General features: G+C 47.2%; 1 protein-coding gene across 27 annotated transcripts in view; it reads right to left on the bottom strand.

Moving 5' to 3' along the window:
- OBSCN (obscurin, cytoskeletal calmodulin and titin-interacting RhoGEF) overlaps positions 1 to 14,397 on the bottom strand; it is a 1,809,553-nt gene that overhangs the window by 1,382,214 nt on the left and 412,942 nt on the right. For all 27 annotated transcript variants that reach the window (XM_085628811.1, XM_085628818.1, XM_085628815.1 and 24 more), the window contains exon 27: positions 909 to 1,070. In XM_085628811.1, the coding sequence (XP_085484937.1) occupies positions 909 to 1,070 (162 nt within the window). The remainder of the gene's footprint in view (positions 1 to 908; positions 1,071 to 14,397) is intronic.

Raw genomic sequence — 14,397 nt, 5'->3', positions numbered from 1 at the left:
AGAATCCCTGCAGTAAGACCCCTGTCGATCATGTCACATTCACAGCGTCCTTTATCCCTTGCATAAGAACCACTCCATAGGAATCCATTGCAACGCGGATAAAGTGCCTGGAAATCTAAATTGTAATAAAAATACGGTCTATTTTTCTCAATTGGTTTCGGATTTCTTGAGTGTTGCGTTGAACTCTTCTTCAATTATTTAGGTGCTATTTAAATGCTTTACACTTGTTCCTCTGTGTTAGCCTTGCTGCTCAGTGCCACAATTATCCAGGGTTGATCTGAAGGTTTTACAGAGGAAAACCGAATGGACCTAAAGTGGTTGGTAAGTGTACTGCATGTTGAAGTTGCACAACTACACCAAATAATACACCTAATTTCCTCATGGGTACCAACTCCACACCCACTAAAATTAGATATCATGTAACTCGCCAGGGCTGACCCATTTAAAGCTCTTCCTTTCTAAGATCACGCATATAAAATTGTAGTTTACATTGCTGACCTAAGGAAGTACAAGCACTGTATATGGCAAGCATTTTCCCTAGGTAGGACAAGTCGGGGCCACCCAGGCCACTAGCAAAGAACAACTACTTTACTCAACCATAGGCTGGAACCCTCATGATGGTGCCTGCTCATGTCTTAATGCATATGGTTTTAACATGCGAGATGTACACCACTGACCACTGTCGTGGAACTGTCTCACTGGCAATAAAATGTCATGTTGAAAAGTGCTCACATACATAGTATCAAAGTGTTGCATGTGGTACATAAAAACAAGTTAAGTTAAACAAGTTATAATTTAAAAGGTACATTTAAATAGACTCTAAGGCCTATACACAGCATAGAAATCTCTGTGGGAAACTTTATCTTCAGAAACCAAAGCATCCTTTAGTAATACGTTTTTGAGTATACCTTCTTGGCGAATCTTTACATTGTCTCCTGCCTTTAGCTTTGCATCATTTTTATACCACTGCGTTTGGACCTCATCATGCGAAATCTGGCAGAGGAATGATGCACTCTCCTTTTCTGTAACTTCCATGTCTTCCAGCGGTTTCACAATTTGGATGTCACGTGCTGCCAGAAAAAGGAACAGATTTTCAAGGCAATTCATTGTTTAGGCTTTTCCGGTTCATCATCCGTCAAGCTTTATTCGATTTTTACATAAAAAACCATAAAAGCGACAAATTAAAAACACATATACAATAGATAATTAAGAATGATTGCAAAATGTTCAGTTATATAAGGTTTTGTTACCAAGCAGTTAATACAATTCTAACCTGTAAGCTGTACTCGGCTCATATACAGATAGCTTTTCTGCATTTAATTGTGCTTTTCAAGAATAATGTAATTGATCTTGAAAAACATTCATTTTCTACAAGTTGCAATGCTAAAAATGCTGGTCGGCATTGTCTCAGACGCCACAGTTTTAAAATAGGTAGAATCCACCTCCTCCTTTGTGTAATGTAAAATTTGCGAAATGAAACTACCTGCATTGATGATTGCTGAAACGTTTCATCACACGGGCATTTACTCAGTGTTTTTGACCAGTCATTTATTATGGGGAAGCTTACCAATCGATGAAAGAAAGTCTGAGCCGAATCAGTACAAATCTATTGTACCCACTCGGTATAGAAAATGAATAAGGCTGAATACCGGGCGTACTTAGAATCATTTGATTAGATTGTACCGAAGAACGTGATGACTCAGCAGCAAATCTGATTGCCTCCAAATGTGACATGCACATTTTTTTTAAAGACCTTTCTGGAGATAGAACATATAGAAGATGGGTCGTCATACTATTCGGGATGGCCCAGATCAGCCGTAAAATCTTTTATATATTTTAATCAGGCAATCTCTAGTACCCTATCAAGCTTGAGGCTATCTTTTATAATATTGCGGTTGAAAGAAGTTTTTATTGAGGTCCAGATCTGGTGCCATAACAGAACCCGTTGGGATTTTATTATGTCTGAAAAAACGGTATCTCTAATTCTGAGTGGCATATATAAGTTCAGTTACTACAGGGAACTGCCAGAAGAAATTTTAAAAAGGCGTTCTCAACCTGCTGGATAGGTTTTACATCACAGTATCTCCACACGCCTGCACCATATATGGCCGTGCTGACACATTTAGCTCAATAAATGTGTGGCATCCCAACTGGGGGTCTTCTTCCTAATTTCTTCGCAAAATTAACCAGAGCTGCCGTGGTTTTCATAAAAATTAATTTTCTAGTCTTGACAGCCTGGCACCATGATCTCTTGTGGTTGAATAATATGCCTAAGTAGGGGTATGTGGTAGTAGTTTCCACCTTTTTACCGTCGATAAACATGTCCCTGCATTTTGCGCTGCCTTTCCCGCATTTCATTAAGAAAGTTTTTGCGGTGTTCACACTCAAACCCAGGTTTTTCATGTACTCAGTATAGTTAACGAGTGCCCGTTGGAGACCCAGTTGTGTTTGGGTCATTAGTACTGCATCGTCCACGTAGAGAAGGGCAGGTACAGGGCGGTTATTTATTTGTGGCAAGTCCTGGCACTTCTCTACCATGATTTGCCCCAAACCATTAGTATTGAGTGTGAATAAAAAAGGTGCCAGGACAGAGCCCTGTCTAACCCCCCTCTCCACGTTGAACAGCGCAGTACATTCGCCCTTGGCTCCATACCGAAACCTAGCTTTTGCGTTACTATACAGCTGCCTCAGAAAATGTATTAGTGGAGCTTCCACCCCCGTATCGGCTAGAATGATCCATAGTTTACCATGAACTACACAGTCAAAGGCTGCCGTAAGGTCCACGAAAGCCAAATATAATCTTCCCTTTTTTGACAGCGTGTACTTTCCCAGTAATATATGAAGATTAACTCCTTGTTCAACTGTGCCGAAGCCCTCGCGAAATCCAAACTGTAAATCTGCTAAAACATTATTGCCTTCCGCCCAATCCTGGAGCCGGTTGAGCACTATTCGTCCAGCCACCTTGATCAAAGAGTCCAACAGCGATATAAGTCGGTAACATGCTGGGTTCTGTCGGTCCCCTTTTTTGTATATTGGGACCACGATTGATTCCGACCAGGTCTTTATGAATCCAGTTCAACAGCAGGCTGCCAAGACCTACGTTAGGAGTGGGCCCCATAAATCTAGATTCGATTTAAAGCGATCTATTGGTACTCCGTCTGGGCCCTGGTACCTTTCCTCCGTTGCTAGCTTTTATAGCACGGTTTACCTCATCTAGGGTAAAAACCAGGGCTATGGGGTAGGTTACCGGGGGATTGTTCCCTGCGGCTTTAAGGAGGCATCCGTTCCACTCTCCACGTGTTCTTGGCTATACATGTTTGAAAAATAACCCACCCATTGTCTTTCATCTATAGAGATCTCTATAGTAGGTGTGTCTTGGGCTGTAAGGAAAGGAGCTTTTACTGCGCGCCAAAATGCTGTACTATCTCTGTTCAGGCTAGCTTCCTTTCAAATTTTCAAAGCATGGTTATATTCCTTCCTGCACTCAATAATTTTGTTTCTGTTCCTTAACTGGCTTGTGTAACACGTATATCAATCTTGAGTAAGCTTTCGTGCATCTGGAGTCGAACCACCCTTGGTTGTTCATGTGTGCCTTTTTAGACTCCACCCTTAGTGCATTCCTTAATTCACCTGTAATCTTTGCGTAGGGTTCAAGAATGCCAACATGTGGAGTAATCTCATCCAAGCAGGTTAAGAGAGAGTTATAACTGTTTGCCACAACAAGCCATTTATTTTACCCACTACTATATTCTCAGCAGCATGTACTCATTTGCACTGAGGTTTTCGCACTTTATTGGGCAGGGATAAATTCACACTCAGTGGAAAATGATCGCTCATGGCATTCTTGTGAGTTCTGTAGCCTATGAGTCGTGTAGAGTATTTATTGGATAAAATTATAAAATCTACAATTGTGTTCAAGCCTCTCCTGTTAAACGTCTGAGTAAAGGGGATTGGTGGGGAACATAGATCATTAGCAAAACCTAAATCAAATGCGAATAAGATCTCATTTAAAGAGTCCCCATAGATTGAGTGAGGAAAATGGGAACAAATATTATTGTCGTCATCTGATAATACACAAGTTCCATCTCCACTTAATGAGCACAATGCAGTGTTAAAATCCCCGCCCTGTACACAGAGAACATATCCTACATTTTCATTCTGTAGCTTACTCAAACCATTCAATAGTTTTTTCAAAATTACCACCACATGGTCCTTCGGGGCATTGTTATAGAAATGTATCAGTACAATACAGTGTTGTTTGTCTGTGTACATGGTCATGATTCGATAATATGTCTCTATTATCATCAAAGATATTTTGAATGCATTCACCATATTTGACACATATATACTAAGACCCCCCCCTTGGGCCTCCCATGTACAGACGGAACTGCGGCAGTGTGAAAGGTCTTAAAGTCGTTGATATGAGTTGGGTCCACCAACCAGGTTTCTTGCAAACAAAATATGCAAAATTTCCCAACAAATTCATGCCAGAGCGGATGGTAGCCCTGCGATGATCCAAAATAATATAGAGATGTTATTCGCCCTGTCGATACTTTCGTTTGCTCTCTCAGTTAATTCAGTAGTAGGGAAGGATACCTGATGTCTCATGCCCATGTTTCGAATAGGTCCTGCTTCCCTCCTATAAAAAGAGTGTTAGATCAGGTGGGGTTGTTATCTGCTGGACTATCTCTACAATCCATGCATATACCTCTATTCGTATAAAATTCCTGCTTAGAGTTGGGGCCAATGACATCGGGGGCTATTAGTGAGTAATCTATTGCTCTGATTGTTTCACTAGTTGCAATTATGTTTAGTCAATCTACCTCATCTAGTGCAGGGAGGGCATCAAATTGTTTTTCGCAGCAATATTGTATGTGTAGTGATTTCTTTCATTTGAGTCCCTCCCATTGGTTCTCAATCCTAGATTAGAGGGTGACTGATAAAAAAAAAAACAGGGGTAGTATGTTAATCCCGTGTGTCGTTATGGTGTTATTACCTCCGCTCCAGAAAATGTTTTCCATTAGCTGGGGTGTCTTAAATGTTAAAACCACACAGTACCCTGGTAAAGTTTTGCAATCTCTACCGAGCCAGCTGACTCTACGAGCTATTTTGAACTCCGTAAAGAGTGCTTCCGTTAACCCTGTCTTAGTACCCAACCAGTGTAGTGACTTATTTCTCAGTTCATTCCAAGCTTCACTTTCCTGAGCCCTCTGTCTAGGTACATTTGCAAGAAAAACTGTGTAAGGGGAAACGGCTGGTGTTAAGTCAAAGCAGTTCAATTCAGATAGAGAGGTCATGGTGGATAATAGCACGTTGCAATAGTTGTTGTTTATCTGAATAGAACTGCCTGATCGTATGTTAGTACCATTACTGCCCCTGCTTGTCTTGGCGTTGGATTGGTTGTGGGCCAGAGAGGTCATAAGGAGATCTATAGAGGTACCTAACACTGTCTGTGTACAAAACCTGGTGGGTTGGATCCCTATGTCAATTCTGCTCGGTATCACAACTGACTGATCGTGATGATTTGTTCTTCCATCTGACCTGTTGGCTTCTCCTAAACCCTCTTGGCTGCTGGGCTTGAATTTGTGGTTGACCTGCCCCTCCATTACCTGCGAGTTATTCAATCATGCTTCAATCTGGGGGACTCTTTCAGCTAGTGCGGCCAGTGAGTTTCTTAGGAAAGTATCTAATTTTTCCACTAGTGCAGTAAGATTCCCAAGTTCGTTAGAGGTGTTAGTGGGTTGCGGTTTGGAATACGGCTTAGCCTTAACCCTGCTTCCTATGTCTAGTGGGGCTGTTGTTTTAACACCTTTGGACAATTTTTTACGAGATTTTAGTGGCGAGCCCCTAATTTCCCTATTCATTTTTAGGTCTCGCCTTGCTATCGCGTAGCGATCGCAAAGCGAGACTATTGTAAAAGGGCATTTCAAAGTGCTCCCAAAAAGCGGATTGCATTGCTAGCACGCGCACAATCACACGCTTGGTGCCGCCATGCACTCCGCTTTTTGGGAGCACTTCAAAGGGTTCGCTCCCCCGCCTGGAATGCGCTCCCCCGCCCCCAAGCCAGCGCGCGCCACGCTCCGCCGGGCTTGTTTAATTAGACTGGGCACATCTCCGCAGCAGTGGACATTTTTTGTTTGCGATCTGCTTTGGTGACTAATGAGTCACTTAGGTGTATGTCTGCAGTCTCGGGAAACAAGGGCGGTGGAGGACAAGTTCCTCACTGACAAAATTCCAGATAAGCCAATGTCTGGCAGGTAAATAAGAGCGTGAGAGATTCAGGCTTATGTTCTGGGGGTCTCAGAAGAATAGACGCAGCGAACGCAGAACACCTCTCTCCCTCTTTTACTTTCTCTGTCTCACTAAAATCGTCCGCTCTCTCTGCCTCGGTGCCCCTGTACCTCTCCCGTGTTTCTATCTGACTGTCTTGCCCTGTCTCTCACGCCGTCGCCCTCTTTCCTCTCTCGCCACACACCCTGCTCTCTCTACCCGCCCTCGCCAAGCGCGCGCGCCACGCTCCGCCGGGTTTGTTTTTCTTGTTTTTTATTTCACCCTGGTGGTGCCTGTGACCTATCTATGTAGCTCAGAGAAACCCCTAGGTGTTTCTGCGCTGCTACATACAGAGCTAGCCGTCTCACTTCAGCGGAGGGAATACTGTAAGCGTGCTAATGTCCGTCTGGTGACTTTCATGGCGCTAGACCGCCTTTTACTAGTGCGAGGAGGCCGGTGCCTCAGAATGCTTTTTGATGGCGGTTAATGACCCGAGACTGATGGAGCCCCGGCACTGGGAGCTGCGGCTTTGCAGTAATTCTGAATATCAAAGTCTTCACTTCAAAACAAGCTGCAGGAAAGGGCTCTTTGCATGCACAGGCCCCGCCTCGCGCCACAATCAGGCGGCTCGCGCACAATGTGTGATGCACTAATGAGTTCGGAGTGGAATTTAAGAGCATTCTTCGGTAACACATCTGCATGCAATTGTGAGGCAGGGACTCTAGCGTGGCTGGCTTTAATTGCCTGTTGTTTTTACTCGGAGAGGCTCTGGCCGGGCACGCCCGCACGCCGGACATTTGGTCCTAATCACGACTCCTGATGGACAGATATGCACCAGGGGGCAGTAAATACCACATTGGCTCTGCATTGTTGCACCGACTGTCCCGTGGGCGTATCTCTGTTTCCGATGGTCAGGCACGTGACTGTGCGCGAGCACAGCCCGCTGGTGATTTCAAGCTGTAAAGCGCCAAGAAGCCCAGTAAATGGCAGTGCTGTGCTTTGCAAATGCCACCTGACGTAACACTCACGGAACAGACATTAGAGTATATGAAATACGAGCAACAGCCTCAAAACAAGACGCCATCAAGCAAAGAGACTCCACGAAGGCCAAAACCCAATCTTATATATCTAACAGAAGCACAAGCTGGAATGTAAGACACAATTAGACATAAGCAAACAGGGAGCATTCCGAAGTCAGAAACATCACTGGATATTAACAAGCATTGACAAAGCTAATAGCTCTCCCCTTTAGGACCTATTTTATTTGCTAAATGTTTTAGCCATGCTGCACAGCTAAAGAATTTAAACATAAAAAGCTCCTGACTCGGACATCTGCGTTTCTTTGCGCGCACACGACGCTTTCCAAGAACGATAGTTTACCAGGGAATTAGAAGTTAGAAACAGAACCCAGTTGCACGGGCCCCTGAACAACAAGGCCGCACTGTCAAACTTCATGCGAGAGGCCTTCACTGCATTAATTGGAAAGGTTTTCAAAGGGATCAAATGACAAAACAAACCCAGCTCTCCACATCAGAACACATGACAAACAAAATGAAAAAAAATCTCCATGGCTGATGCGGGAAGTCTCTGCAAAGAAGACTGCATAAGAGAACCATGGGAAAAACAACAAGCATTTGCAATGCAATAGGTCTCGCATTTATGCGAGTTTAAGCTATTGGTATTGTTATTTGCAATGTCAACAGCTCAAACTCGCGTAAATGCGAGACCTATTGCATTGCAAATGCTTGTTTCACTTCCAACGGCACCCACTTTTAACTTACTCACATCTCTTGGGTTCCTCTGGCTTTTCAATGGGGGCTGTGTGTCAGGTTCCTGATCATTAAGTGTTATATGATCTGACACGTTTTGTATGCAGCCATTCTGGGGTGGTATATCCCTTGGGGGCCAGAAGGAGAACCAGCCAATACGGATGGTAACTCATTGGGTCCGGCTAATACACCCAATTTTTCTGAGTTAAATGTCTCTTCAACAGTGGAAATTATGCTTCTCAATGGCCCCCATAGCCCCTGTAAGATAGCTCACGAGCGTTAGGCGTGATTTCCCTTCCACCTTTGTTGAGGGTTGAGGCTGATTAGTAGAAGCCTTTCTCTTCACCATTGGGTACTAACAAGTGTTTACAACAATGTCCACCAGCATAAATTCAAAGTAGTGGGGCGATTATGTGTCGTAATAAGCTACCTTACATGAAAGTCAGCGAGGAGATAAAAATTGGACAATGTGAGGTGTGGTGCTTTCCCGCCCCAAAGAGTCCAACTTTGCTTGTGTAGAGGAGCTATAACAGCTAACGTTCGACGATTTTTGGAGATTAAAGGGATACACCCCACAAACAAATCCCGTAAGTCCTCACTCACCTCTGCTTTGCACAGCCTTTATGCTAAAGTCCCTCGAATGTCTCTGTTACAGCATTCTCTTAGAATCAGTCAAGCAAGGTCTGCAATAGAGCCGGGTAACACGAACCAAGAGAGGGGGCCCAGTCCAGCCTCCGCCAGACTCGGACGGGCTAAGGCCCGTCTTGGCACGGTCTACGCCCGGGCTGAGCCCGGGCCCATCCCGTGCTGCGGGACGCCTCTGCCGATTAAATAGCGCTCCTGCGCTGATCCCGCCTTTCACCAGGGCTCGGGCAAAAAGTGCTGCGTGCTGCCAAAATAACTCTGAGGGTCCCGCACTGCGGGAAGCCTCTGCCGGTGAAATAGTACTCCTGCACTGATCCCGCCTTTCACCAGGGCTCGGGCAAAAAGTGCTGCGTGCTGCCAAAGTTACACTGAGGGTCTGGTTATAGATTGACGTTATCTAAGTCTACATTTTTCCTATCTGTCTTTCTTTTCTTTCTTTTGCAAAACTCTGAAAATTAGCTGCACATGCTGTTGACTGCGTAAGGAACTACAATGAACCCTCAGTCAGAGAAGATTGAGCTCGTAGAGGCCCCTGCCGTACCCCGAGAATCATACAATGGTTCACACAAGATGGCGGAGATCAGCCAAGTGACTGCACAAACTGAATGCTGATGGAGTTGCTACTCCCAGGGCAAGTACTGACAAATTAAGAATGCAGCAGGAACACACCAGGCATATCATTCCTCTTTCTGAAAGCGAAGCAGCCTTATTTATTGAGTTACACACCCGCCTCTCACATCCAGCCTTGCCGGTGCCCTGGTTTAATCGCTTGTTCTCACAACAAGTTTTGGATCAACGAGACTAGCCAGGAATGAATCATTAATGTCTGGTTTAATTTACTGAAATGGGTGTCTGAAAGGTTGTAAAATTAGGAATTAGCTGGTGAAACCAAAGAGCAGAAAGAGCTTTTGTGAGATGACCTTTGACCTTGAAAAATACAAATGGCAATTTATCAGGAGTTGCCTCCACCAAAGCAAGGTCAGTAAGGAGGAAAACCAAAATTGAAACGCTACAATGATTTAGGATAAATGTCATGCAGTTCATGACACCAAAGACATATTTCTGGATTGTTTGACAGCACCTATCTTTGAATGTTGGGTGTTTCCCATCCAAATCCCTGCACAGACACGCTGTAGAACTCTGGAACCTCCTCAATATTCACTCACCCGACGTCACAAACCAATGCCAGCTCCGCACTCGGCATCTCAACCGCCATCCCTGACTGATGCAAGATGCTGAGGAAAGACAACCCAAACTGCCCCTGAGCAGGCCTCGCCATCGTGCACAAAAGCTCCCTCCCACTAACAACCACCAACTCGGACGATGTCTTGCCCCTCATGGAACACATCTACTTCCAGATCCCGCCCAACCCTAGAACGACGCTCCATGGAACACTCACCTACAGACCGCTCAGACCCCGCTCACCAACTCCATCGCAGACTACATTCCCCCCCAATGCCCTCTCCTCCACGGACTACATAATGCTCGGAGACCTGAACTTCCACCTAGACAACCTCAGCAACCCCAACACCATCCCCCTCCTAGAGAACCTCACCAACTGTCAAGAATTCCTGTCATGCGTGGGGAGGAAAACGGTAACCAGCGACAACGGACTACATCTCCCAGGATGCTTAGCGGTTGAGAGGTTATGAAAACAGGAGAGCTGTTACAGAACTCAAGGAAAACACGCCCTTATGTAAACAGGAGAGCTGTTACATAACTCAAGGAAAACACGCCCTTATGTAAACAGGAGAGCTGTTACATAACTCAAGGAAACACGCCCTTATGTAAACAGGAGAGCTGTTACATAACTCAAGGAAACACGCCCTTATGTAAACAGGAGAGCTGTTACATAACTCAAGGAAAACACGCCCTATAAAGGGAGGAACCGGGAGGTACAAGGCTGTCGGATATTGTGTTTACACCGACGTACCTGCTTCGTGAAGAGCAGTGTTCCGGAGTGGTGCTCCAGTAAGGCAAGAACGGAGGTAGGTCGAGTCGTTACTCCCTGGGCCGTGTCTTGCCCCATCGTCACCTGTGAAGGACCCGGAAGCTCTACCGGTCAACCATTGAGCTTCGCTTTTTGACTCGGCTGAGTCAAAGCGCAGTGGCGCTTTTGCTGGTTGGAGTCGTAACTCCCAGCCCGACCAGAGATACAGGGACTGCCAGCTGTCACGCACACCAGGAGGTGTTTGCCGCGTTACAGACTCGGAAGTCCACAGGATCGATCGAGCGGCTGCTCTCGGTTCAGTCTTCTTACTTTTGATTGGGGTATCGGTGACGCATCACCAGGAGGTGACTCCGCGTCCCGGTGCAGTCTGAGGAAGAGGTTGAGCGGCTGCTCCCTTCAGGTAGAGACCCCGGCTGGGTGTTTCCCTGACTCCTCGATTCTCCCCAACACTCTTCGTGCCCCTCACAGCCTACCGATTGGCATTGTCGGCCATTTCATTGCTGCCCTCTGTTGGCATACGCCGGGACCGGCGTATATGCAGAGGACGGTTAGGACCATCCGTGCGGTGGGCTGGTAACGTACATAGCCTGGAGGATTCCAGTGACTATAACTTTTGTTTATTCTTTGTGTTATTTGTGCCTTCATTAAAATAACTTACCCTTCACAAGTGGTTGCGTCCTCATTAGCGTGTCTGTTAAACGATCCTGAGACGTTCAGGGCGTTACAAAATATCCGACCCTAAACAACACTAACTGTCTCCCGGTCGATAACAGACATGGCAACACTTGATGCTGTGCTGGCTGCTTTAGCGACCGTGCAAGTTGAATTGGCTGCCTCTAGGCAAGAGACAGCCGATGTAAAAGCCAGACTGGACGCTATCCAATTGGACCCGCTCACGCCCAGCACCTCCCTCACGAACCAGACCCTGCGGTAGTAGTGGAAATACCGGTAGCCATCCCCTTGGCAACACCAGACAGGTACGGTGGGGATCCTAACACAGTGCAGGTATTCCTCACACAAGTGGCGCTACATTTCTCGTGCAAGCCAAGGGCGTTCCCCACGAGTCAGGCTCGTGTGGCTTTCCTTATTTCCTATTTGGCTGGAAACGCGGCACAATGGGCCGTACCTCTGGTGAGCAGGGACGACCCCATCTTATGTGATTGGGGTGCTTTTCGCGAGGAATTCCTGAAGGTATTCGATAGAAGGGCTGACTCGTACACGGCGGACCGTGAAATGCTTGAGTTGAGACAGGGATCCAACGAACTGGTGCAGTATCTCAACGCGTTCCGAAGGCTGGTTGCGGAAACCAAGTGGCCTGTTGCTAAACAGACGGCGCTCTTCCATCACGGACTGTGCGATGAGCTCAAGGACGCCGTGGCTCATATTGACCCGCAACCTAAGACATGTGAGGGCCTTATCAACCTGGTATTACAGCTGGAACATAGGCTAAGTGAAAGAAAGGGGGATCATGGGAGAAAAGGAAAATCCCTTCCATCCTATGTGACGGTGGTAAGTCCTGAAACTTCCACCGCATCCAAGGGAGAACCCATGGACATCGGCGCAATACGAGCGAGCCTCACAGCCACGGAGAAAGAGTCACGCCGTAAACAAGGATTGTGCCTATATTGTGGCAAAAAAGGCCACTACGTACGTGAATGCCCTGCCAAACCGAAGACGTCCCGTTATCGGGCCACCCGGTCGGTAACAGCCGTGGTGGACATACCGGCGGAAAACTAGAGGACTCCCGGACCGAAGAAGGGGCATCTCGGAGTCACTCATCCATCCCTTCCCTTTCCAACTCGGTCACTAAGGGACACCGACACCTGTTTCTCACGGTGCACGTGGGAGTGCATGACCAGTGGATACCCGTTGTGGCCATGGTGGATTCAGGGGCCACTGGCATATTTATGGACCACAACGAGGCCTGCAGTACCCGAAGACGTCTATGCTGTAGACGGAAGGCGATTGGTGACGGGGCCCATCGGGCAGCACACGGGGGTCCTTCCGATGAGATATGGGAGGAACCATTTGGAACAAATCGATGTTAACATCATCCGAGCGCCCCAATATGGCGTCATATTGGGATTGCCGTGGCTACAGAAACACAACCCCTCTGTGGATTGGCCAACACATCGCGTCGAAATGACGTCACCGTATTGCATCCTGCATTGTGGAAAAAGAACGGAATCCCTTGACGCAGATGAGAGCGGGAGTCAGACGGTGGCTACAGCGGCAGAAAAAGATGTGGCTCTCCCCCAGGCTTATCACAGTTTTGAGGATGTATTTGATGAGGTGAAGGCGGAAGTGCTACCACCACATAGACAGTTTGACTGCCAGATCGACCTGGTGCCAGGGGCCAGCGTTCCCAGCGGCAGGCTGTATGCCCTGACGGAGCCTGAAAACGTGCATCTCCGGGGGTACCTGGATAAACTCCTCAAACTAGGATTCATCCGCCCGTCCAAGTCTCCGGCCGCCTCGCCACTCTTCTTCATCCCGAAAGCTAATGGGGAGCTGAGAGCCTGTGTGGACTTTAGGGCATTGAATGCGATCACCATAAAGAATCGGTACCCCTTGCCTCTCATCAGTGTACTTCTGGAACAGGTCAAGAAAGCTCGTATCTACACCAAGTTGGATTTGAAAGGGGCATACCATCTGGTGCGCATGAGGGACGGAGACGAGTGGAAGACCGCCTTTAAGACCAGGTTCGGCCTTTTTGAGTACCTCGTCATGCCGTTCGGTCTGTGCAACGCCCCGGCAGCCTTTCAGTACTTTTTGAATGAGGTATTCAGAGAGGAGTTGGATATCTACGTGGTCGTATATATCGACGACATCCTCATCTATTCGTCCAGTGTGGAGGAGCACGTACACCACGTCAAAGCTGTGCTCCAAAAGCTGAGGGAAAACAAGCTGTTTTGTAAACTCAGCAAGTGTGACTTCCACGTCACATCCGTGGAATTCCTCGGAGTAATGCTGAGTCCAGAGGGACAGGAGATGGCAGAACGAAAGATCAAGGCGGTGAAAGACTGGCCGGTGCCCCAAAGCGTGAAGGACGTCCAAAGTTTCATTGGCTTCGCCAACTTTTACAGGCGGTTTATAGATGGATTTTCAGGATTGGTGGCCCCAATCACACAGCTACTGAGGAAGTCCAAGGAGTTTGTCTGGTCCCCTGAAGCGAACGCAGCCTTTGAGGCCCTGAAAAGCGCCTTTGGTAAGGCGCCGGTGTTGGCTCACCCCGATCCGTATCTCCCCTACGTGGTGGAAGCGGACGCATCGGATGTGGCGCTGGGGGCTATCTTGTCCCAACGCAACCACGACACAGGGGTGCTTCATCCCGTTGCGTACATGTCCCGCAAACTCAACGACGCCGAACGCAACTACCATATTGCGGAGAAGGAGCTTCTCGCAATCAAGGACGCCTTCACCGAATGGAGGCATTGGTTGATGGGGGCAAGACATGTGGTATCGGTGTACACGGATCATCGGAATCTTCAGTTCATGACGGCCACACGACACCTTTCTCCCAGGCAGCTGCGGTGGATGATCTTCTTTGCGGGGTTCAACTTCCGCATCACTTATCGGCCGGGGACGGAAAACCGGAAGGCGGACGCCCTGTCCCGTCAATCTACGGTTAAGGAACCATTGCCTGCGACCGAGCATTCCATCATTTCCCCGAGGATGGTATTGGGAGTTATCCAACCGGATACGTTCCTGAGGGGAATAAAGAGAGGGATCAGGTCATTCGCATGGCGGAGGTGGCTCCTC

Source organism: Triturus cristatus, chromosome 10 (genome assembly GCF_964204655.1).
Source record: "Triturus cristatus chromosome 10, aTriCri1.1, whole genome shotgun sequence".
In the NCBI taxonomy this organism is placed as follows: domain Eukaryota; kingdom Metazoa; phylum Chordata; class Amphibia; order Caudata; family Salamandridae; genus Triturus; species Triturus cristatus.
This window is presented reverse-complemented; position numbering and strand designations above follow the sequence as displayed.